We start from the raw sequence: 26,424 nt of genomic DNA, 5'->3' as shown, positions 1-26,424 counted from the left end.
CCCTGTTCACCCATGACTTTGTGGCCATGCACTTCTCCAACTCAATCATGAAGTTTGCAGACGACACATTAGTGGTAGGCCTGATTACCAAGAACAACGAGAGCCCACATGGAGTATACTGTCCATACACACCATCATATACATATAATGTATACACTGAGTGTACAACACATTAAGAACACCTTCATAATATTGAGTTGAAATATTGTCCCTCAGAACAGCCTCAATTCTTTGGGGCATGGGATCTACAAGGTGTCGAAAGCGTTCCACAGGGATGCTGGCCCAAATTGACTCCAAGGCTTCCCACAGCTGCATTGTTAGGTGTTGTTAGGCCCAAGACGAAGTCTATGTGACAACTGGAGATCAACTTTTAATATTGAAACAACGTTGTCAGAGAGACAGACAAGGTTTATACAAATCTCCACTGTTGAAAACTAAATGTTAGTCTAAAAGAAATGTGAGATAATGTCTAGATGATTTTTATAGTGGAGATCAAGTTGATAAATTGCTTGGCTGGGCTGATGAGACAGTGGATTGCATAGTCAGATGGAACAGAGTAGATAGGCGTCATAGATTTAGTCGGTGGTAACTTGCGGAATAGACAACAGTGGTAATGAGGTTTTAACCAATCAGCATCCAGGATTAGACCCATGCGTTGTATAATTCTTGATACACACTGGAAACTGTTGCCTGAAAAACCCACCAGCGTTGCAGTTCTTGACAAAAAACAGCGTGCCTGGCACCTACTACAATACCCTGTTCAAAGGCACTTAAATATTTAGTCTTGCCCATTCACCTTCTGAATAGCACACACACACAATCTGTCTCAATTCTCTCAAGGCTTAAAAATCCTTCTTTAACCTGTCTTCTCCCCTTCATCTATACTGATTGAAGTGGATTTAACAAGTGACATCAATAAGGGATCATAGCTCTCACCTGGATTCACCTGGTCAGCAGGTGTTCTTAATGTTTTGTCCACTCTGTATATATTTATATTCATATTTATATTTATAACTGACTCGTTCTGATATTTCTTCATTTCTTTCTTTACATTTTGGGGGAATTTGTGTGTATTGTTAGGTATTACTGCACGGTTGGAGCTAGAAACATAATATTTTTGCTGCGCTTCTAATAACATTTATGAATTGTTGTTATAGTCCAGGTTAAGTTGAATCCACCTCTACCACTAATGGGAGGATAAATTATGCTAATTGTCATGTATTGTCATGTCTTGTCCCTGTGCTTTCTCTTCTCTTCGTTTCCCCCTGCTGGTCTTATTAGGTTTCTTTCTCTCTCTCTATCGTTCCGTTCCTGCTCCCAGCTGTTCCTCATTCTCCTAATGACCTCGTTTACTCTCTCACACCTGTCCCCTATTTTGCCCTCTGATTAGGTCCCTATTTCTCTCTCGGTTTCTGCCTCTGTCCTTGTCGGATTCTTGTTTGCTGTACCCTTGTTCCGTCCTGTCGTGTTTTGCCTTTTCATCAGATGCTGCGTGTGAGCAGGTGTCTCTGTCCGCTACGGCCGCGCCTACCCGAAGGGACCTGCAGTCTGTTGCCGCTTATCCTGCAATTCTCCTCAACAACTAAAGAGGATTTATGTTTTCCCTGTTTGGACATTTCCTGTAAAGGATTGAGGATTATGTTTTCTCTGTTTGGACTTTAATAAACTCAGTTTCTGTTAAGTCGCTTTTGGGTCCTCACTCACCTGCATAACACTAATGATGCACGTGACTTATGCAATAGTCACTTTTGTGTTGACGTTACACCTCAATCATTTGCATGTATCTGCAATAAACAGGTTACGCTACATTTGAGTTTGTTTTCCTGATGTCTCAGACACCAGACTGGGATTGGGTGTCCAGCATTTGAACACCAGACACTGAAAGAGAAGATAGGCTATCCCTGCAAAGAAAATCCTCTTCAAAAATTACACGTATCATGATGGACAACTTGTCATTCACAGTAGTCAACGGACCGCTCACCTTTGTCAACATCTTTGCAAACATATTTTTCATCTTCTGCATGCTCTGTCCACCGCGTGGCAGAGAGGGACTCAAACAGCCCATGAAGTTACTGCTGGGATCTATGGTATTCTGTACCACTGTCTACCTGGTCTCTCTCATTGCAGCACAATGCTTGTGGATGGTCTCTGCCAGTTCTGAGATTTACTCTGCTTCTTATCTAATAATGGTGTACATGGCATCAACCAGCATGTCAACATCTATATGGCTGAATTTCTTCTACTACACCCAGATCATCCCTGCCCAGCGAGCTCTCTTCACCTGGGTGAAGAGGAACATCAAAAGTATCATCTACTGGGGCCTATTTGGAGACAGGATGTTCTTTATTTTTCAATTTGCTGTGAGGGCTACAGGAGTATTTTATTCCTCAGGAAAAGGACCTTCTAATAGCACAGGTCTCACATCAACGAATGGCACTGCTAATGTCTCTCCCAAAAAGGTGCTGCTTAATAACACAACCACATTAGCCAACGCCACTGATGCTGCCTCTCTAACAGTCCTGCTTCACACACTGATAGCAAGTGAGTGTTTGAAAATGATCTACATCTTTTTTTGCCTCTGTGTGATGGTGGGGTCAAGCTGTGCCACGGTGTGCTACCTGCACAGACACATGAAGAGCATGAAAGAGATCGGCAGCCCCTTCTCCTCTCCCCGACAGCACAGTCAGATGAGGGTCACCATCGCCGGTATCCTGCAGGGAATTCTCTTCCTCTTTACCGCACTGTGGATTTTCATTCATTACTCAAGCAAGGTTTTTTCCTTTACATCCTTTGACGATAATACCTTGTACACAGTAATCTCTCTCTACATGTTCGGCACCACTTTAAACCTGGGCATCGGTCAGGCTGTTTTCAGGCAGAGGGCAGCTGATATTTGTCTCAAAGCCAAACAGGCACTGAAGCTGTGACCTGAGATGCTGCGACAATAAGTAAATATAAGTGCTTTAGTAATACCAAATTAATGTTTGTCATTTTATTAACATTTGACATGTCATGCTAAACTCAATTGTGAGATAAAGGACCAGTTTAACCATCTCAGGTTCTCTGGCAGGAATGTGAATTTTTGTAATGCCGTTTTAGAACTGGATATTGATTTAATGTGGCCTTGTGAAACCAGCCCATAATGTTTCATCTAATCTGTTGGTATTCAAAATAAAGGTTGCAACGCCTAGTGGAGTCAGGGTTGCGAGGGAAATAGAGTGGGGTCCCCACCTACAAATAAAAAAAAATAAGAATATAGATTATTGTATGGGACAATATGAAAATCATTTGAAAAATAAAATCTTGCATAACCAATCCCAAAATAGCCTACTCAAAGTACTGCAAGATGTTTTTGTTACAGTTAACTTTTGAAATCGGTAGCTAGCCAAATGAGAATGTTTAGTTAGCATGCCATAGCTGAATGCAGAGTTTCAACACACTCATTTCCCACAATGACTTTAATCAGAAAAGGACTTCCATTCCATTTACTCTTTTTGTTGTAGTTCTCAGGACATTTAAAACAAACAATCCCAATTCTAGTACAGTAGCAGCACAGCTTCTAAACCAGAGGCCCAACATCGCCAGACCTGGCAGGAATGTGTCAGTTTATTTAGTTGATTAAATTGACAGTGTATTTTGTGTTATTTACATTGTTGTTTTTTGGGGAGGAGGGGGTTAATCATAAAAGTATATTTATTGGTTCTCTTAATTTTTTATAAGAAATTAAATGTAATGAATTTAATATTGGTTGATGTAAAATTGAACGTTTACAGATTTCTGTGGGGTTCCTACTTAACAAGTTTGAATAACACTGATCTAATGTACGTACAACCAGAGGTCAACTGCCTTCTCCTGTTCATAATGAGGCTTATGGATTTAGTTCTCATTTCCTTTTTTGTGTTTTCCATTTCTTCCTTCTCCATTATATTCTACTTATTGTTTAATTTCTGTTGTAATGTTGAGGTCAACCTGCAAGTAAGCATTTCATTGTACTGTGTACCACCATGTATCCTGTGCATATAACAAATCATCTTTGATTTTAGATTTGACTTCAACTATCATAATCTAATAAATATAATTTATATTTGTCCATATGTGTGACTGCTCTGTGTGCTAAATAAAGAAATAGAACAGAGTTGGTTGCCTGCATTTAGACTTTGGGCTGATGGAGACCACCTGGTCAGTAAAATAATGCTTGTTTTATCTTCTTTTCACTTATGTGTTACACATCACAAACAGAAACATTTGATTATGACTCATATGGGACAGTCACTTTAAATGTTAATTTGCTCCATCCACAGTCCTGAACCGAACGCTGTTCTTTGATCAAATGACTGTCATTTTTAACAGTCTTCAGTGGCGGCAAGAAGGAACATAAAATGACAACAATAAAATGACAACAAAAAAAGAAATGCTGAGAAACAAACAATTTATTTTGTTTCAACATAATAATCACTGCATGTCACACTCTTCAGCAATGAAATGAAACACAGAAACAATGTTTGGTCCAACTATAAGTTCAACAAGAGGAACTTAAAGTGCAAAATACAATGAGCATATTCTGTAAGGCAGTGACTCTGTAAGGGGAAACTGTCATGCCATTTCTGACTAGATGATTGAAGATGAGTCCATTATGAAAGGACAAAACATATCACTTGAGGCAAAGCCATGTAAATAGATATCTACGGTAGCCCTAACGGACAAAGTGAATTATAAAACCTACTTTTCCATTGGGGACACCGTAGATATTAATAACAAGGTAGCTTCAGAAATGTGCAAACTCACTTCCCTCATTAGAAAACATCACCTACGATAAATCTTGATTATTTTCTTGATTGCTGTTTGGTTGAGATAAAAATGTCAGACCCCAGAGTTATAGCCCAACATCTCACCTAGTTGCATCCCTGAGTCTAAGACCAAAAGTCTGGGTATTTACACTTCAGTCTTTCCCTCCACTACCACCACTACGTGACAGAGAAATTCACATTGGAAAAGTGCACAAAAGACCACCAGCAATCAAACATTTTGTACATCACAGGAGGTTGGTGGCACCTGAATTGGGGAGGAAGGGCTTGTGATAATGGCTGGAGAGGAATAGGTGGAATGGTACCAAATACATCAAACACATAGTTTCCAATGTGTTTGATGCTATTCCATCCGCTCCGTTCCAGACATTATGAGCCTTCCTCCCCTCAGCAGCCTCCACTGGATTTGCATATTTATCAACTAATAAAACCAATGGACAAATATTTTCTAACTACAACTTCCGTAACTTCCTCCCCTTCACTCATTGTACTCTTAGTACAAATCACAGTTGACTTTTTAGATACCAGAATTAAACCGTTTATATGTATTGTACATGAGTAGAACCTGTCTGCTGGCACCTTGAAAGTGCATTTCCAAAAAGGCACTCATTTCATGTTCTCCTGTGTAAAACATATGCATCTATATCACATAAGTGTATTCTTAAACATGATTGTAAACATATCTGTGGCTCTTACATACAGTATACAGGGACTATAACGTCTGTACAAAGTCTACATCTGAAATGGCACCCCAACCTGGTCGGTCAAAAGTAGTGCACTACATTGGCGGAGTCTGGGGGTTGGAGCTTTGGCTATGCTCCCTTCCGACTTGTCATTCCTCCAACATAGTCTGTCCCCCTGACTTCATACTGTCCTGTCTAAAAAACAATAAAAGTATGAAATGATGTTCGACTCTTCAGGAAGAAAAAGTAGGGAATAGGGAGCCATGTGGGATGCAAACGAAGGCAGAGTAGAATCAGTTGTCGGTGGTTGAACTATCTCTGGCTGCGCTCCTGTTTGAAGGCCACGGTGAACTTCCAGGCTTCTATGTACTGAGCCAGACTGATCTCTCCGGGGAACAACTCGTCCACGTCGTGGGGAACGTCAAGGTCTTTCCGCTCCATGTAGGACACCAGGGTGTCTTTCAGGCTGCAGGACAATGGAGGAGAGGATAATGGACACACGTTCCACTTTCCTGTGTGTGTGTGTAAGTTTTCCAGACAGTGTTTGTGATTTTTACTTTCATCAAACATGCCTCAAAAAGAGATGTTTGTGGCCCTTATGAAACATACAATACCAGTCAAAGTGTTAGTACACCTACTCATTTCAAGGGTTTTTCTTTATTTTGACTATTTCTACATTGTTTAATAATAGTGTAGATGTCAAAACTATGAAATAACACATATGGAATCATTCAGTAAACAAAAAAAGGTGTTAAACTAATCAAAATATATTTTATAGCAGCCACCCTTTGCAATGACAACTTTACACACTCTTGGCATTCTCTCAACCAGCTTCACGAGGTAGTCAACTGGAATTAATTCCAATTAACAGGTGTGCCTTGTTAAAAGTTAATTTGTGGAATTGTCACAACTGATTGGCACGGAATTAAATTCCTTCTTAATGCGTTTGAGCCAATCAGTTGTGACAAGATAGAGGTGGTATACAGAAGATAGCCCTATAAGCAACGAGAAACATCATTCAAATAAAGATTTTATTACAGTGAAATGCTTACTTATGAGCCCCTGACCAACAATGCAGTTTAAAAAAATAGGGATAAGAATAAGAAATAAAAGTAATTAAAGAGCAGCAGTAAAATAACAATAGCGAGACTATGTTTTTACAAGGATATACAGGTGGGTACTGGTACAGAGTCAATATGTTGGGCCACAGGTTAGTTGAGGTAATATGTACATGTAGGTAGAGTTATTAAAGTGATTACGTCTAGATGACAACAATGGAGAGAAGCAGCGGTGTAGAAGAGGGGACGGGGGGGCAATGCAGATAGTCTGGGTAGCCATTTCATTAGATGTTTAGGAGTCTTATGGCTTGGGGGTAGAAGCTGTTTAGAAGCCTCTTGGACCTAGACTTGGCACTCCGGTACCGCTTGCCGTGGGGAAGAAGAGAGAACAGTCTATGACTAGGGTGGCTGGTGTCTTTGACAATTTGTAGGGCCTTCCTCTGACACCGGCTAGTATAGAGGTCCTGGATGGCAGGAAGCTTGGCCCCAGTGATGTACTGGGCCATTTGCACTACCCCCTGTACTGTCTTGCGGTCGGAGACCGAGCAGTTGCCATACCAGCCACTGATGCAACCAGTCAGGATGCTCTCGATGGTGCAGCTGTAGAACCTTTTGAGGATCTGAGGACCCATGCAAAATCTTTTCAGTCTCCTGAGGGGGAATAGGTTATGTCGTGCCCTCTTCGCAACTGTCTTGGTGTGCTTGGACCATGTTAGTTTGCTGGTGATGTGGACACCACCCAACCTGCTCCACAACAGCCCCGTCAATGAGAATGGGGGTGTGCTCGGTCCTCTTTTTCCTGTAGTCCACAATCAATTCCTTTGTCTTGATCACATTGAGGGAGAGGTTGTTGTCCTGGCACCACACAGCCGGGTCTCTGACCTCCTCCCTAAAGGCTGTCTCGTCATTGTCGGTGATCAGGCCTACCACGGTTCTGTCCCCGGAAAACTTAAAGATGGTGTTGGAGTCGCGCAGTCATGAGTGAACAGGGAGTACAGGAGGGGACTGAGCAAGCATACCTGAGGGGCCTGTGTTGAGGTTCAGCGTGGCGGATGTGTTGTTACCTACCCTTACTACCAGGGGGGGGGGTGTCTGGCTTATTGAGCTTGAGGGCACCATGATGTTGAACGCTGAGCTGTAGTCAATGAATAGCATTCTCACATAGGTGTTCCTTTTGTCCAGGTGGGAAAGGGCAGTGTGGAGTGCAATAGAGATTGCATCATCTGTTGATCTGTTGGGGCGCTATGCAAATTTAGTGGGTCTAGGGTTTCCTGGGTAATGGTGTTGATGTGAGTCATGACCAGCCTTTCAAAGCACTTCATGGCTACAGACGTGAGTGCTACGGGTCGGTAGTCATTTGGGCAGGTTACCTTAGTGTTCTTGGGCACAGGGACCATGGTGGTCTGCTTAAAACATGGTGGTATTACAGAATTGGACAGGGAGAGGTTGAACATGTCAGTGAAGACACATGCCAGATGGTTGCAGTACACGTCCTGGTAATCCATCTGGCCCTGCGGCCTTGTGAATGTTGACCTGTTTAAAAGGTCTTACTCACATCGGCTGCGGAGATCGTGATCACGCAGTCTTCTGGAACAGCTGGTGCCCTCATGAATGTTTCAGTGTTATTTGCACCGAAGCAAGCATAGAAGTTGTTTAGCTCGTCTGGTAGGCTCGTGTCACTGGGCAGCTCTCAGCTGTGCTTCCCTTTGTAGTTTGTAATGGTTTGCAAGCCCTGCCACATCTGACGAGCATCATAACCAGTGTAGTAATTTTAGATCTTAGTCCTGTATCTACGCTTTGCCTGTTTGATGGTTCGTTGGAGTGCATAGCAGGATTTCTTATATGCTTCCAGGTTAGAGTCCCGCTCCTTGAAAGAGGCAGATCTAGCCTTTAGCTCAGTGCGGATGTTGCCCATAATCCATGGCTTCTGGTTGAGGTATGTACATACGGTCACTGTGGGGACGAAGTCATTGAATAACTTATTGATGACGCCAATGACTGATGTGGTGTACTCATCAGTGCCATTGAAGGAATCCGAGAACATATTCCAGTCTGTGCTAGCAAAACAGTCCTGTAGCTTAGCATCTGCTTCATCTCACCTCACTTTTTTTATTGATCTAGTCACTGGTGCTTCCTGCTTGTAAGCAGGAATTAGGAGTATAGAAGTATTACTAAGACATGAAGGCCAGTCAATCTGGAACATTTCTTCAAGTGGAGTCACAAAAAAACATCAAGCGCTATGAAACTGTCTCTCAAGGAAGACCCAGAGTTAATTCATTACAGTTAACTGCACCTCAGAATGGAGCCCAAATTAATGCTTCAGAGTTCAAGTAACAGACACAGCTCAAAATCAACTGTTCAGAGGAGACTGTGTGAATCTGGCTTTCATGGTTGAATTCCTGCAAAGAAACCACTACTAAAGGATTCCAATAATAAGAAGAGACGTGCTTGGGCCAAGAAACACAAGCAATGGACATTACACTGGTGGAAATCTGTCCTTTGGTCTGATGAGTCCAAATTTGAGATTTTTGGATCCAATCGCTGTGTCTCAAATGGTCCACTCACACAGACAGCGTGGTGAAGAAGGCGCAACAGTGCCTCTTCATCCTCAGAAGGCTGAAGAAATTCAACTTGTCATCAAAAACACTCACAAACTTTTACAGATGCACAATCGAGAGCATCCTGTCGGGCTGTATCACCGCCTGGTACGGCAACTGCTCTGCCCACAACCGTAAGGCTCTCCAGAGGGTAGTGTGGTCTGCACAACGCATCACCGGGGGCAAACTACCTGCCCTCCAGGACACCTACACCACAGGAAGGCCAAAAAGATCATCAAGGACAACAACCACCCGAGCCACTGCCTGTTCACCCCGCTATCATCCAGAAGGGGAGGTCAGTACAGGTGCATCAAAGCTTTGACCGAGAGACTGAAAAACAGCTTCTATCTCAAGGCCATCAGACAGTTAAACAGCCATCACTAACATGGAGTGGCTGCTGCCAACATACTGACTCAAATCTCTAGCCACTTTAGTAATTAAAAATAGGATGTAAGAAATGTATCACTAGTCACTTTAAACAATGCTACTTTATATAATGTTTACATACCCTACATTACTCATCTCATATGTATACTGTACTCTATACCATCTACTGCATCTTGCCTATGCTGTTGAGGCCATCGCTCATCCATATATTTATATGTACATACTCTTATTCATTCCTTTACACTTGTGTGTATAAGGTAGTTGATGTGAAATTGTTAGATTACTTGTTAGATATTACTGCAGTCGGAACTAGAAGCACAGGCATTTCGCTATATTCGCATTAACATCTGCTGACCATGTGTATGTGACCAACAAAATTTGATTTGACTGAAGGAAAAGCAGCCAACAAGTGCTCAGCATATGTGGGAACAGTTGGAAAAGCATTCCAGATGAAGCTGGTTGAGAGAACACCAAGAGTGTGCAAACCAGTCATCAAGGCAAAGGGTGGATACTTTGAAAAATCAAAAAAATATTTTAATTAGTTTGACACTTTTTTTGGTTACTACATAATTCCATATGTGTTATTTCATAGGTGTGATGTAGAATGGAGAAAAAAATAAAAAATAAAAACCCTTGAATGAGTAGGTGTCCAAACTTTAGACTTAAGACGTGATGTTCCTGTGACGTAAACAATACTACAATATCAAAAATGGAACCGCTAAGAGTGTCAAGAGAGACTACACCATGCCAGCTAGCTGTTATCCCCTTGGCTTACCCCCAGTCAGGCTTGTATGTGTCGGGGGCACGGGGGCTCTTCAGGACCAGCAGCAGAAACTCGTGCATCTCCAGCAGGAACGAGTCAGCACTGCTCTTGGTGAAGAACGTAGTGAGTAGCCTCCGGTCTTCATCTCCTAGGGGATTCCTGTATTCCTCTGAGACCCCCACAAACGGGTCCTGAGGATGGGGAGGTTAGAGAAGCTTTAATATACACTAGGGTGTAACATGACATTATGATCATGTTCTATTTATCACATTATGTTAGTTACTGTAACTAAGGTTAGTTGACATTAATGTTGTAAGTTAGAACAACTTAAGTCACAATGTTACAACTTATGTTGTAAGTAATACAAGCACATCTCACCCACACAAACAGTAATCCAGACAAACAACTTCATAACCAGTGTAAAAAAACAAGACCCTAACAAAATCATGTGAAGACTTGTCTGGGTGAATGTGTGGTGTCTCGTAGTCTTACCCTCTTGAGGCGCAGCATGTTCTCAGACTTGAGTGAGGTGAGGAGCTGCCACAGGGCCACACAGTGTTTCAGACTACACCTGCTCAGGGCCTGCATGAGGACAACAGGACAACACAGTGACTCAGACTACACCTGCTCAGGGCCTGCATGAGGACAACAGGACAACACAGTGACTCAGACTACACCTGCTCAGGGCCTGCATGAGGACAACACAGTGACTCAGACTACACCTGCTCAGGGCCTGCATGAGGACAACAGGACAACACAGTGACTCAGACTACACCTGCTCAGGGCCTGCATGAGGACAACACAGTGACTCAGACTACACCTGCTCAGGGCCTGCATGAGGACAACACAGTGACTCAGACTACACCTGCTCAGGGCCTGCATGAGGACAACAGGACAACACAGTGACTCAGACTACACCTGCTCAGGGCCTGCATGAGGACAACAGGACAACACACCTGTCAGGGCCTGCAGACAACAGGACAACACAGTGACTCAGACTACACCTGCTCAGGGCCTGCACCTGCTCAGGGCCTGCATGAGGACACCTGCTCACAGGACAACACAGTGACTCAGACTACACCTGCTCAGGGCCTGCTGAGGACAACAGGACAACACAGGGACTACACCTGCTCAGGGCCTGCATGAGGACAACAGGACAACACAGTGACTGACTCACCTGACTACACCTGCTACACCTGCTCAGGGCCTGCATGAGGACAACAGGACAACACAGTGACTCAGACTACACCTGCTCAGGGCCTGCATGAGGACAACAGGACAACACAGTGACTCAGACTACACCTGCTCAGGGCCTGCATGAGGACAACAGGACAACACAGTGACTCAGACTACACCTGCTCAGGGCCTGCATGAGGACAACAAAACCAAATAATGCATTCAGTGACTCAGTACACCTTAGGGCCCATGAGGACAACAGGACAACACAGTGTCAATAGACTGAGGACAACAGGACAACACAGTTAATAGACAGGGTCAGGAAACCAACATGTCCTTTTGTAATTTGGGTGAACTATCCCTTAGTTTAATATAACCTCTAATCACATCAGAAAACATGAAATCACTGCTAATGGATTCTCTAGAAAGAGCTCACATTTCCGAGGGATGTGTTGTATTAACTTTCGGCTACAATTAATACCAAACTAGGCAAGACTGACTGATAATATGCTAGCTACAGTTGAAGTCGGAAGGTTACATACACATAGGTTAGAGTCATTAAATCTCGTTTTTCAACCACTCCACAAATTTCTTGTTAACAAACTATAGTTTTGTCAAGTCTGTTAGGACATCTACTTTGTGACACAAGTCATTTTTACCAACAATTGTTTCCTGACAGATTATTTCACTTATCATTCATTGTATTACAATTCCATTGGGTCAGAAGTTTACATACACTAAGTTTACTGTGCCTTTAAACAGCTTGGAAAATTCCAGAAAATTATGTCATGGCTTTAGAAGCTTCTGATAGCCGACTTGACATCATTTGAGTCAATTGGAGGTGTACCTGTGGATGTATTTCAAGGCCTACCTTCAAACTCAGTGCCTCTTTGCTTGACATCATGGGAAAATCAAAAGAAAATCAGCCAAGACCTGGAGAAGAAAATTGTAGACCTCCACAAGTCTGGTTCATCCTTGGGAGTAATTTCAAAATGCCTGAAGGTACCACGTTCATCTGTACAAACAATAGTACACAAGTGTAAACACCATGGAACCACGCAGCCGTCATACCGCTCAGGAAGGAGACTCATTCGGTCTGCTAGAGATGAACGTACTTTGGTGCGAAAAGTGCAAATCAATCCCAGAACAGCAGCAAAGGACCTTGTGAAGATGCTGGAGGAAACCGGTACAAAAGTATCTATATCCACAGTAAAAACGAGTCCTATATCGACATAACCGGAAGGGCTGCTCAGCAAGGAAGAAGCCACTGCTCCAAAACCGCCATAAAAAAGCCAGACTACGGTTTGAAACTGCACATGGAAACAAATATCTTACATTTTGGAGAAATGTCCTCTGGTCTGATGAAACAAAAATAGTACTGTTTGGCCATAATGACCAACTTTATGTTTGGAGGAAAAAGGGGGAGGCATGCAAGCCAAAGAACACCATCCCAAACGGGAAGCACGGTTTTGTGCACTTCACAAAATAAATGGCATGATGAGATAGGAAAATTATATGGATATATTGAAGCAACATCTCAAGACATCAGTCAAGAAGTTAAAGCTTGGTCACAAATGGGTCTTCCAAATGACCAATGACCTGCCACCCCACTGTTATTGGGTTAACAGAAATGTGAGGCTCTTAGACAGAGACTTGCTCTGAAGGAGAATTCACCTTTTATTTGAAGGGATAGTGAACTTTTTCAAGTTGTGACTTATCTACGGTGTCCAAACTGTATTTAAGTTTTTCGACCCTAGGTAAAGTCGGATATTTATTTTGTACTTTAACAGCAAAAAACGAACCTCTTTACACTGTGGCTACCATGCATGTGGCCACCTACTATAGCTATGGCTGGTGGTTTTCATGTAAATACTCCCCAACACAGCCATCATGGCTAAAGGATAAATCTACAGCAAAGTGCTTAATACATGGCTTAATGGCTACTTGTTCAAGTGGTTTAGTTGTGGCAAAATGGCTTAAGGACAACAAAGTCAGTGTATTGGAGTGGCCATCGCAAAACCCTGACCTCAATCCCATAGAAAATTTGTGGGCAGAACTGAAAAAAGCGTGTGCGAGCAGGGAGGCCTACAAACCCAACTTCGTAACACCAGCTCTGTCAGGAGGAATGGGCAAAAATGCACCCAACTTACTGTGGGAAGCTTGTGGAAGGCTACTCGAAACGTTTCACCCAAGTTAAACTATTTAAAGGCAATGCTATGAAATACTAATTGAGTGTATGTAAACTTCTGACCCACTGGCAATGTGATGATTTAAATAAAAGCTGAAATAAATCATTCTCTACTATTATTCTGACATTTCACATCCTTAAAATAAAGTGATGATCCTAACTGACCTAAAACAGGGAAATTTTACTGGGATTAAATGTCAGGAATTGTGAAAAACTGAGTTTAAATATATTTGGCTAAGGTGTATGTAAACTTCCGACTTCAACTATACAACACAATGCTGACGACAACAAGACATCAAATGAAGTCACTATGTTTCTCTTAAGGGTATCCATCTGTTTACTGGTTCCTGTAAGGAAGCCAATGAGGAGCCAGCTAGAGAGAGCTAGAGCAGTGAAACAAATCAGGCTTTAGGCTCTCAGCTAGCTGGTTAACCAGAGGAAGAAACAGACTGTAGGGCACAGAGGTGTGTTACTGCTGCACCCGGACAGTCTGTGGGCTCCGGACGGAGGAAGGGGACTGACCTTTAGGATGTGTGGGCCAGAGTGTAGGGCACAGAGGTATGTTACTGCTGCACCCGGACAGTCTGTGGGCTCCGGACGGAGGAAGGGGACTGACCTTTAGGATGTGTGGGCCAGAGTGTAGGGCACAGAGGTATGTTACTGCTGCACCCGGACAGTCTGTGGGCTCCGGACGGAGGAAGGGGACTGACCTTTAGGATGTGTGGGCCAGAGTGTAGGGCACAGAGGTATGTTACTGCTGCACCCGGACAGTCTGTGGGCTCCGGACGGAGGAAGGGGACTGACCTTTAGGATGTGTGGGCCAGAGTGTAGGGCACAGAGGTGTGTTACTGCTGTACCCGGACAGTCTGTGGGCTCCGGACGGAGGAAGGGGACTGACCTTTAGGATGTGTGGGCCAGAGTGTAGGGCACAGAGGTATGTTACTGCTGCACCCGGACAGTCTGTGGGCTCCGGACGGAGGAAGGGGACTGACCTTTAGGATGTGTGGGCCAGTCTGGTCTCCCATCTGCAGAACCTCCTCCAGGTAGCGCTCCAACTGCAGCTGGGGCTCGCCTCCCGTCATGGCCAGGAAGCCCAGAGCCACCTCCACGGTGGAGAGCGCCTCACACACCTCGCTGTATGACTGCAGCTCCCCGGCCAGCGCCGACAGGGTCAGGATGGGCAGGGGCTCCTGGGGACACAAAGGCAAATGACAGAGACGTGGACAAGGCATAGAACAGGGTCAACTCAACCTCATGCCAGGGTTGTGTTCCAAAATTGGATGTAGTGTATCAATAGCAGATTTCCCCGTTCATATCATACTGTACCATGTGACAACATGTCAGCAGAGTTATTGTGACTTACCTGTTGAACCTTTCCTTTCACATCCTTGAGGATGTTTTCATAATTGCGGTCGTGTCTGTTCACCAGGGTTGGGATTCCCTGTATGAGGCGGTAAGCAAAACATCAAAACCTGTCTCATTTTTTTTTTTATTTGACCTTTATTTAACCAGGCAAGTCAGTTAAGAACAAATTCTTATTTTCAATGATGGCCTAGGAACAGTGGGTTAAGTGCCTGTTCAGGGGCAGAACGACAGATTTATACCTTGTCAGCTCGGGGATTTGAACTTGCAACCTTCCGGTTAGTCCAACGCTCCAACCACTAGGCTACCCTGCCGCCCCGGTCACACGGTCATATAGTAACTCTTGTCTTTACCTCAATTTGGCTGCGTTTACACAGGCAGACACATTCAGATCTTTTTTACTCTAATTGGTCTTTTGACCAATCACATTAGATCTTTTTCAGAGCTGATATGACTGGTCAAAAGAACAATTAGTGAAAAAAAGATCAGAATGTGAAAACGCAGCTTGTGACAGCTAAGTGTTTCTGTAAAAAGGGAAATCTATACAGTTCTGGTCTAACCTCTACCGCAGACGTAGTTGCACCATTTAAGAGCAGATTTCAAAAATGTATTTCATTGCATTTGTTATTGTTAGACGATTGCTAATGAACTTGGCGTTACCCTACGAGAGAGTTTGTCACATTAACAATGTACCCTGTGTGAATTTAAGTATGCTCCCTATAATTCTCTCTCTCGGAGGAGGACCTGAGCCCTAGGACCATGCCTCAGGACTACCTGGCCTGATCGACTCCTTGCGTGTCCCTAGTCCACCTGGTCATGCTGCTGCTCCAGTTTGAACTGTTCTGCCTGCGGCTATGGGACCCTGACACTGGACGTGTTACCTTGTCCCAGACCTGCTGTTTAGGACTCTCTCTCTCTCTACTGTACCTGTTGTCTCTAACTGAATGATTGGCTGTGAAAAGCCAACAGACATTTACTCAGAGGTGCTGACCTGTTGCACCCTCTACAACCACTGTGATTATTATTATTTGACCCTGCTGGTCATTTATGAACGTTTGAACATTTTGGCCATGTTCTGTTATAATCTCCACCCGGCACAGCCAGAAGAGGACTGGCCACCCCTCAGAGCCTCCTTCCTCTCTAGGTTTCTTCCTAGGTTCCTGCCTTTCTAGAGAGATTTTCCTAGCCACCGTGCTTCTAGATCTGCATTGCTTGCTGTTTGGGGTTTTAGGCTGGGTTTCTGTATAGCACTTTGACATCGGCTGATGTAAAGAGTGCTTTATAAATACATTTGAATGATTGATACACCTTGCTGCAGCACAGGCATTTAGTAACTTTGTCGATGCCGAGAACTGTACATTTGACTGACCGAGTGCTGACAGACAGACTCACGTTGAGAGTGATGAGAGGCTTTCCCTGCAGGAAGCGGGCCAGGATCTGCTGCTGGATCTTGGGCAGGTCATACTCGTGCAGGGCCTCCTGGCCACGCTCCACACTGTACTGGCAGTTGGACAGAACCAAGGGCAGCAGATCCCTCTCCGGCTCGTAGCGGATCACGTGCAGGTCGCTCAGGTCTGCCGGGCTCACCGTGTAGCTGGGGCAGAGAAAGGGGAAGAGTGAACTAATCTGGTGATATCAACCATGTCTGCTTCTGCTCTCTATCAGTTCAGCAGGGGTTCAGGGGTTCCCAACCAGGGGTACTTGGGAAGACTCAAGAGAAAATGCACGAGGGGGTACTCTGGGCAGAGTAAAATTCAGTTGGTGGTATAGTAACCGAAAAAGGTTGGGAACCACTGGCCTTGCAGTTAAAAATGTTGGACCAATAACCAAAATGTGGCTGGTTTAAATCCGCGAGCCGGCAAGGTGGAAAAATCTGCCGTTTTGCCCTTGAGCAAGGCAGTTAACCCCTAACAACAACTGCTCTCCGGGCTCTGATGACTTGGACGTTGATTAAGGCAGCCCCCCACACCTCTCTCGGTTAAATGCAGAAGACACGTTTGAGTTGAATGCATTGTACAACTGACTAGGTATCCCCTCTCAGACCGACCGTGCATACAGCATTTTTTCTAACAAACCTAATGAGACCAGGGGCCATATGTATCAGAGTAGGAGCGCTGGTCCCGGATCAGGTCCCCCCCATCCACGTGATCTTATTGTGATCCTAAAGGAAAAATGATCCTGAATCAGCACTCCTACTCCGAGATAGGACAACAGCACCCTCACCTGGTCTCCTCTCCAGTGTGCTTGTCCACGCAGTAGACCAGCTCGTTGTGCAGGGCGATGAGGTAGCTGACCAGCGCCGTGGAACACAGGCCGGGACCCTGTCGCCGTGGCAACAGAACCAGGAAGTCACTGGTCAGGTCCAGGTCCTCCCGGCAAAACTCGCCAGGGATTTTAATCTCACCTGGAGCAGAGCCAAAACACACAGATTATAATCACAAAAGAGCAGATTAAGAAATCATGCATGTGTGCCCCTCCAAAGAGCATATTTAAAAAATATTGCATATATTTATATTATTCCTTTATTAATAGGGCCCTAGAGTTGTGCTACGATCATCTGTGCTCATACCGTTGGTTGCCAGGGAGACCCGGAGCTGATTCCATGTTGTCAGGAAGATTTTGACCCGTTTCTCGTACCAGGCTGTGAGGGAGGCTGTGACAACAAACATAATAATCCACATGGAAGCCTATATTGTAATCCAACTGGAATACCCTTTTGACACTAGTGTTCTGGCCTGAACTGTACTGAGCCGACTCTTCTATTTTATTTTCCAGCCTGCATGGTGGAAACATCACCAGGCCACTACACTATAGTACAGTACACTACAGCTTAGCTCGGCTGGCCTCAGTAGAGTGAAACTAATGATATATCTGCTCGCTGTACCATGCCAATAACACAAAAAATACCACTGATTGTTTTCAGTTGGACATACAGTACTGTGACTAACCCAGAAGTATAGTTTAAACTAGTACCTGCTTTCTGGCTGTGAAGGAAGTCAGCGATGGTATGGCAGGTGAGATCAGTCACGTTCTGGAACCTCTTCACCAAATCTCTCTGCAGTGCCAGGATGTCAGGAAGGAACTTCACCAACCGCAGCTCTGCCTCCTGTCACCAGACCAATCAGAGGGGGGGTGATGTTACCGCGACCAATCACAGGGTACGGTAAAACAAACAAACTGCCAATCACACCGCATAGAACGAAGGTCTGACCAACATTGTGACTGTCAATGACTGTAAACACGTTTATTATTAACATTATAATGAATATTTTGGTTGTGTTTCAGATTATTCTGTGCCCAAAAGAAATTAAATGGTAAATAATGTATTGTGTCATTTTGGAGTCACTTTTATTGTAAATAAGAATAGAATATGTGTCTAAACACGTCTACATTAATGTGGATGCTACCATGATTACCGGAACAAGGAGAGACTACAAGAACCTGTCCAATAAGAAACGCTCGCTTCTATCGCAAGACATTTTGCTACGCTGTGCACTAATGAATAAGACCAAGGTTTCCGTTCAGCGATGCCTCAGCTCATACCCTCTGCAGGAACCGCCAGAGCATGGGCAGGGTGTCCCTGCCGTTGTGCTGCTCCACGATGTGGGTGAGGCTGAGTAGAGACACCCTCTCCCTGCAGCTCCACACAGCCGAACTGTGGATCAGAGACTCCCGGGGCAGAGAGGCAAGGAAGAGGCGCGGGTCCCCGAACACCAACCTCATCACAGGGTTGGAGGAGACCCGCAAGTCAGCCCGGACAAAGGCGTTCACTTCCTTCAGCCGCCTGTCCAGGTGCTGGAGACGGGATGGGACGAGGGGAGAGAGAGAGACAGAGGGGAAGAAAGGCTATCATTTAGATCATGTTTCTGTTATTCAGGGCGGTGTTCATTAAACACTAAACAGAAGAAAACTAATTCAAAAGAGAGGGACTACCTAGACTTGTCCAATAAGAAAACGCAAAATGTTTTTATTTTCCATTGCAAACATTTTAAAACGTTTTCCATTGCGTGCTCTAATGAACACGACAGTTATAGATGGACCACCGAACAAATACAAATGTTGTTGACTGTATTAAAAAGGTACTAAAGTAATTTATTCATCTAAAGATGATGAACTGAGTCAAATGGTGACTGATGTAATCAGGTGGCACCTTCAGCTGAGGTGTGATGATGTCATTGCTGACGGTGGTCTCCCAGCCGTTTCGGGCCTCCTTGGTGGAGAGCAGGTTGTCATAGGGAACAGGCCCTGGAGAGAGAAGCAGAAAAGAGTAAAGGAAACTTTCAATGTCTGATATCATTCACAGACAATGATTCAAAAACAATAATGGTAAAGAATGTACATATGATTCTAAAACTTCAATAAGGAATGGCTAATTTAATAGCACCATTAGCATGCTTAGTTGGCTTGTAATCAGACAGCATTAGTGGTGATGCTTGTTTTTAGTGATTGTAAACCTATTGAGGATATGGAGGTGTTTCTGGTCCCTTACACTGGCCAGGCTGGTGGGGCCCCAGAAGGCTGCTGATGACCAGATGGACGGTGTTGACCGTGTCGTCAGACCCCTTCCCCAGCGACCTGGTCACCTGCTCCATGTCCTTCAACAGGTGGGCCCACAGGAACGCACCGGGGTCGGGCACTGGGGGCTTGATGATGGCACCGATGACCTACAGAGAGAGAAAGGGGGAGGGTAGAGGGAGTGAGAAAGGGGGAGTGGGGGTGAAAGAGAGAGGGAGAGACAGGAGTGGGGGGAGGGTAGAGGGAGTGAGAAAGGGAGGGAGTGGGGGTGAAAGAGAGAGGGAGTGAGAAAGGGAGGGAGTGGGGGTGAAAGAGAGAGGGAGTGAGCAGAGAGAGAGCCGGAGACAGAGAGAGAAAGAGGGGGAGGGTAGAGGGAGTGAGAAAGGGAGGGAGTGGGGGTGAAAGAGAGAGGGAGTGAGAAAGGGAGGGAGTGGGGGTGAAAGAGAGAGGGAGTGAGAAAGGGAGGGAGTGGGGGTGACAGAGAGAGAAAGGGAGGGAGGGGGAGGGAGAGGGAGTGAGAAAGGGAGGGAGTGGGGGTGAAAGAGAGAGGGAGTGAGAAAGGGAGGGAGTGGGGGTGAAAGAGAGAAGAGTGAGCAGAGAGAGAGCCGGAGACAGAGAGAGAAAAGGGAGAGGGGAGGGTAGAGGGGGAGGGTGAGAAAGGGAGGGAGCGGAGACAGAGAGAGAAAGGGGGAGGGTTAGAGAGGGAGTGAGAAAGGGAGGGAGCCGGAGACAGAGAGAGAAAGGGGGGGAGGGTAGAGGGAGTGAGAAAGGGAAGGAGCCGGAGACAGAGAGAGAAAGAGGGAGCTCAAGAGACTCCGTTGAGGAAAGTGTCCTTCAAGAGATGTAATGGTCACCACTGGACAACAGTCAAACCAATAACCCCATCCATCCATGTACAGCAGGTACCTCTAGTGCAGTGCTTTTCAACCTCCTCAGACATTTCACACTTTAGTTGTTGTGGCCCTGAACTAATTCTAATTCACCTTATCAAAAAAAAAAAAGTTAAACATTTAACCTTTATTTAACTAGGCAAGTAAGTTAAGAACAAATTGTTATTTACAATGACGGTCTACCCCGGTCAAACCCACACCGCTGGGCCAATTGTGCGCAAGGTCAGATGTGAGACAGCCTGGATTCGAACCAGGGACGGTAGTGACGCCTCTTGCACTGAGATGCAGTGCCTTAGAGCGCTGCGCCACTCGAGAGCCCTAAATGCTTGATGATTCGTTGATCAGTTGAATCAGGTGTGTTAACTCTGGAATAGTTCCAACACATGGAACGGCTGTGTGATCACAAGGAGACGTTTGAAAACCCCTGCTCTAGTGTACTTACCTGGGGGTGACTGCTGGCCCCTAGCAGCATGGCCATGTGTGTGAACAGGCGCAGCAGGTTAAAGGGCACTGGGGACATGTTCTTGGTGTCCTGCATGTCCAGGTTGTCTCTCCGTCTGGGCTCTCCCAGGATGTGGCCGGTCTGGGTGCGGTCACTCCTGTGAAGAAGGGGAAAAACAACATTTGTTTTTTTCTCCATTCTCCGGTGCCGTCATGATACCAGACCTGGGTTCAAATAGTATGAGCCTGCTTGGATGGCCAAGATGGGCAGGGTTTGTTCTTTGGGGGCTATTCCATTGGTTCCATTGTGCCAGGTCAGCTCAATCAAGCACAGCTAAACCATTTGAAATCAAATAAAATACTGTTTGAACCGAAGTCTGCACAGTGCAGCACCTGCTCAAGTCATTATCAACTGTCTTAGAAATTCCATAAAAATCCCACCCAATCTGAACGGCTTGGAAGCCAGGGACAGCTATGTGGTTGTCCCCTCCAATCTCAAGGCCACAGTCCAGGCAGCGACTCCTCTCCATGGGCTGGCCACACTGTGGTTAGAGGGGTCAGACAGAGGGGTAGGAGAGAGAGATTCTGAGAAACAGTTCTTAACTGAAAGTTAAGGCCAGATTATTCAGAATAAACTCAAATGTTACGTACCTCACCGATGGTGCACGGGTGATTGTTGGGACAAACTGTGGAAGAGCAGAAGAAAAGCTTGGATGACTTCACATTAAACAGTTAAATCTGCTAAATATTTCAAAATTCACACATCCCTTTGTTGTGGCTGTTACTATACTTACAGTACCACTGCAGATGCCCCATAGCTTTGTGAGCCACTGCTAGCATGTCCTCTGGCATGGTGGGGAGGAAGGCTCTCTATAGACACACAGGAACAAACATCAACGTTAGCTGGACTATACATGAACAGAACGGGATCCTAGGACCACCCTGGAGATAAGTCACTGGCTTTAATGTGTTGAACACTGTTGTTTTCCATGGACTGTACTGACTGATACTTCACTGATGTTTTGGATATGCCCTTTAGAGTATTTCAATAATGAATCAACCAACCATTTTCAGACTACAGGGCAAAGCCAAACCATACTGCACTGGCATTGATATTTATTTTCACAGGTTACCTGTTCAGCATTCTATTAAATGTTGAATGCATACCAGGCCAGCCCAGTACAGCTTGGCTTGGCTCGGCTCTGTAGTGTGAAAAGGGTTTAGCCCCGATTCCTTCCAGACCAGGGGTGTCAAACTAAATTCCTGGAGGGCCGTGTGTAAGATGGTTTTTGTTATTTCCTTTCTATTCATGTCAAATGAAGACCTAGGCAACCAGGTGAGGGGAGTTATTAACTAGTCCTTACCCTATGGGCCATGGTCAAAACTAAAGTAGTGCACTACATAGGAAACAGTGTGCCATTGGGCACACAGCTACAGTGTTCCCACCTGCATGTTGGTAGGCAGTAGGGCCAGCTGCTGGAGGGGCGTCAGTACACCCTGGTTCCCACAGAGCAGCACTGCAGCCAGGTGGATGCTCAGCTCCACCACCACACACTGGGCCCCAGAGGCCCCGGGACGGACTTCCAAGGGCCCCAGCCGGTTGGCCACCAGGGCCTGGGCGAAGGCCCTCACCTCTGGGCTGACCAACACCTTGGAGGCCTGGATGAACGCCAACAGGGCCTGGCATTGCTGGGGGAATACAGTGTTAGCTTTAGGTGTAAAGACACTGTTAAAGAGACAGGTGAAGTATGGAAGCTGAGGAGACAGTTGATACACAGTGTTAGCTTTAGGTGTAAAGACAGGTGAAGTATGGAAGCTGAGGAGATAGTTGATACAGTGTTAGCTTTAGGTGTAAAGACAGGTGAAGTATGGAAGCTGAGGAGACAGTTGATACAGTGTTAGCTTTAGGTGTAAAGACAGGTGAAGTATGGAAGCTGAGGAGACAGTTGATACAGTGTTAGCTTTAGGTGTAAAGACAGATGAAGTATGGAAGCTGAGGAGACAGTTGATACAGTGTTAGCTTTAGGTGTAAAGACAGGTGAAGTATGGAAGCTGAGGAGACAGTTGATACACAGTGTTAGCTTTAGGTGTAAAGACAGGTGAAGTATGGAAGCTGAAGAGACTGACAATAATATTCCTTTCTCCTGACATGTGCACTCATTCACTACTAAAAGCATTTGATTGGTGGTGACATGGGCTAGAAGGAGTTTCCACCATATGTCTTATATCAGTCATTTTCTTTCAAATCAGTGAAGGATAGGAAGGAGAGAATTGGGACTACATCACAGTATTTTGTCTTTGTATAAGGACCCTTACCACAGGTTTAGGATGGAAGCTGTCATTGGCTGATCTGTAGAGAGAGGTGACTTCTCTGAACAGGGCCAGGAGCAGGTAGACGGCTTTCTTCTGTGGAGGACATTTACAGCCCTGCACACACACACACACACACACACACACACACACACACACACACACACACACACACACACACACACACACACACACACACACACACACACACACACACACACACACACACACACACACACACACACACACACACACACACGTGTTTTTCCCCCAATATCAAAATAATTGATTGGTAATAATTAAGTACCTTACTATGATTGTTTTAAATTAAAATGGCCAAAAAGAAACAATAGCTTCTTAACAAAGAGCAATTTCTCAAGTAAGAGTTTTGCTTGGACTGTCTGGGAGTGGACTGTGTGGGGATGGAAAACTGTAAACGTGCTGTTATTGGCAGAGATTTGGAACTCTTTCTTATTGGTCTATTAACTAATTTACTGCATGGTGATGTCACCAGGGAAGGCCAAAACTCCATCCCACCAAAACAGGCTGAAAAACAGCTCTCACACAAATAGGGCCTTATCATTACTTTCACAGTATTATTCCAACCTCAGTGTGGAAATATACATACAACACAGGAAAAATCATGTTTTGACTGCACTGGGCCTTTAACACTTTAAAAACAGAATATCTGATAGAAAGAACATACAAATGAACAAGTCAAATCAAATCACAAGCTTATGCAAAATGTTCTGCAGGTGTTTCAGTTATGAAGTAAAGTAGAACTACAACAATACCTCACAAGCGTTGTCCAATCCCTCGATTTTGCCTTCCATCATTGCCTTGGCAACAGCATCTCGGATTGTCTTGTAATCCTCTCCACACACAAGATATTGGTCTATCTGGCTGCCATCTTCATTCTGAAGGACAACAGAAGAGAGAAAGAGTGGTTAAAATGGTATGAAATATGGTTTATATCATCACATCAATACACAAATACTTAGTAAAAAAAATTGCTACATACATAATCGCTACATACTCCAAAAATGCTAGCCATGAGATTCTAGATATTAAATACCCATTTAACAAATACAAAGTTAAAAACATTTTGTATGAAATAAGAACACCCGAAGCTAAAAGGTGGACAATCCCTGTACCACTTCCAGCTTGGTACAGACATCGTATTGATCCCTACATTACTCTCCCATAAAGAAAGACAAAATGGCCACAATACCTGCTGCAGAACTTCAGCAGGGAACAACCACCGGATGTCAGCCACCTTCAGGAGTTTCTGAACAAACTCCACGCCGCGCTGGCTGCAGATCTTACGGATGAGGTAGACCCGGTACCAGTCGTTCCCGCTGCGTCTACACAGTTCTACCACGCTGGTCAGGAAGGCCGCAACGCCGTTAGGAGACTCCTCCTGCGATCCTATTGGACCATAATGGGAGAGGGAAGCGTCACATGAACACATACGATTGATTGAGAGGAGGACTAGGATAATTAAGCAAACGTATACCATTTATTTTTTATTTTTAAATAGATAGGTTTTATAGTCACATAGGTGAAGTTAGATGTGCTGTTTTACAGAGTTAGCCATAGTAGTATGGTGCCCCTTGAGCAAATTAAGGTTAAGTGCCTTGCTCAAGAGCACATCGACAGATTTTCCACCTTGTCGGCTCGGGTATTCAAACCAGCAAACTTTCAGTTACTGACCCAATAATCTAACCGCTAGGCTACCTGCCGTCCTACTGTATTAATTAAATCATTGACTAGTCTATCAAATCAATCATATATATTATACGACAGTTGACCTACACCCACAAGTATCATATTGAAACACAAGGGTCGTGTTCAACAGGAACAAAACAGAAGAAAAAAACGTTATTAAATGGAGTGATACTGGCAGACTACTTGAAATGACCCAATGCTCGTTGTACCCTACTGAACAGGATCCAGGATGACGTACGGACCTGTGGCAGCAGCAGACAGCATGTGGACCAGCAGGTCTGCAGCTCTGTCCAGCCCCATGCGCACCCTGGCCACCTGCTGCAGGTACTCTACGGTGGCTGCGTGGCCGGCATCCAACTGCAGGAAGTCCCCCAGGAAGACCCTCTCATCCTGCATGCAGGCCTGCTGCTCCGCCACCGTGTGGCACTGCATCCGCTCAAACATGGAATCCTGGGATGGAGAGGAGGGTGTGACAATGATGTCAGTGAAAAAGCATGTCACTGAAAGATGCTACATGTAGAATGTGTCACCCATGTAGAAGCTTGGTGAACTGCAACTACACTTAGGCTCAATATAAACAATTCCCTCCCCTCTCCCCGATGCCATTTCCCCACAACACGGTGGAGAGGTTAGTGCCATCTGACTTCCCAAGGATCCTTGATAGATGCCATTTCCCAAGGATCCATCTGATAGATGCCATTTCCCCACAACACGGTGGAGAGGTTAGTGCCATCTGACTTCCCAAGGATCCCTGATAGATGCCATTTCCCCACAACACGGTGGACAGGTTAGTGCCATCTGACTTCCCAAGGATCCCTGATAGATGCCATTTCCCCACAACACGGTGGACAGGTTAGTGCCATCTGACTTCCCAAGGATCCCTGATAGATGCCATTTCCCCACAACACGGTGGAGAGGTTAGTGTGCCATCCCTGACATTTCACCAGGTTAGTGCCATCTGATCCCTGATAGATGCCATTTCCCCCCACAACTGACAAGGATCCCTGATAGGAGAGGTTAGTGCCATCCCTGACATTTCAACCAGGTTAGTGCCATCTGATCCCTGATAGATGCCATTTCCCCACAACACGGTGGACAGGTTAGTGCCATCTGACTTCTCAAGGATCCTTGATAGCAAGACTATTTTACTTTCAGTTACGTCCATCAACTTCAAAACAGCCGTAAAAACAATATTTTTGGTAATTAAAAACCGATTTCACAGTGATTTAGATGGTACATTTTTGGTAATTAAAAACCGATTTCACAGTGATTTAGATGGTACAATGATTCCCTACACTATTCAGTGCTTGTTTTCTCACATATACTGAAATTGAGCATGGAATTTCAGTAACCAGGAAATGACAAAGCGATTTCTACATTGGCCGCTTGTCTCAGTCTGCCATTGTTCGTTGTGCTCGATGAGGAGATGACCACGCCTTTTAGTGACGTCGATGTAAAAGGGAGGGTGCAGTTTCCCATCTGGCTTTCATTGTCAAATAGCAAGTCTGTATTTTAGAATGC

General features: G+C 44.9%; 1 protein-coding gene across 7 annotated transcripts in view; it reads right to left on the bottom strand.

Annotated features, from left to right (window-relative positions):
• Positions 1-4,412: 4,412 nt before the first annotated feature.
• Positions 4,413-26,424, bottom strand: part of rnf213a (ring finger protein 213a) — a 61,654-nt gene continuing 39,642 nt past the window's right edge. For 2 of the 7 annotated variants that reach the window (XM_046334280.1, XM_046334279.1), the window contains exons 47-67: positions 25,146-25,353; positions 24,407-24,603; positions 23,970-24,092; positions 23,182-23,292; positions 22,312-22,554; positions 21,660-21,735; positions 21,517-21,551; positions 21,307-21,407; positions 20,867-21,023; positions 19,509-19,683; positions 19,170-19,264; positions 18,563-18,814; positions 17,993-18,125; positions 17,589-17,672; positions 17,243-17,423; positions 16,412-16,613; positions 15,021-15,098; positions 14,650-14,847; positions 10,786-10,875; positions 10,306-10,484; positions 4,413-5,954 (exon numbers count right to left, since the gene is read on the bottom strand). In XM_046334280.1, the coding sequence (XP_046190236.1) occupies positions 5,801-5,954; positions 10,306-10,484; positions 10,786-10,875; positions 14,650-14,847; positions 15,021-15,098; positions 16,412-16,613; positions 17,243-17,423; positions 17,589-17,672; positions 17,993-18,125; positions 18,563-18,814; positions 19,170-19,264; positions 19,509-19,683; positions 20,867-21,023; positions 21,307-21,407; positions 21,517-21,551; positions 21,660-21,735; positions 22,312-22,554; positions 23,182-23,292; positions 23,970-24,092; positions 24,407-24,603; positions 25,146-25,353 (3,072 nt within the window). In that variant the 3' untranslated portion in view covers positions 4,413-5,800. The other 5 variants (XR_006835710.1, XR_006835707.1, XR_006835708.1 and 2 more) reach the window with 5 other exon arrangements.

Source organism: Oncorhynchus gorbuscha, unplaced genomic scaffold (genome assembly GCF_021184085.1).
Source record: "Oncorhynchus gorbuscha isolate QuinsamMale2020 ecotype Even-year unplaced genomic scaffold, OgorEven_v1.0 Un_scaffold_591, whole genome shotgun sequence".
Lineage (NCBI taxonomy): Eukaryota > Metazoa > Chordata > Actinopteri > Salmoniformes > Salmonidae > Oncorhynchus > Oncorhynchus gorbuscha.
Note: the sequence above shows the minus strand (reverse complement) of the source record. Positions and strands in the feature narration are given on the sequence as shown.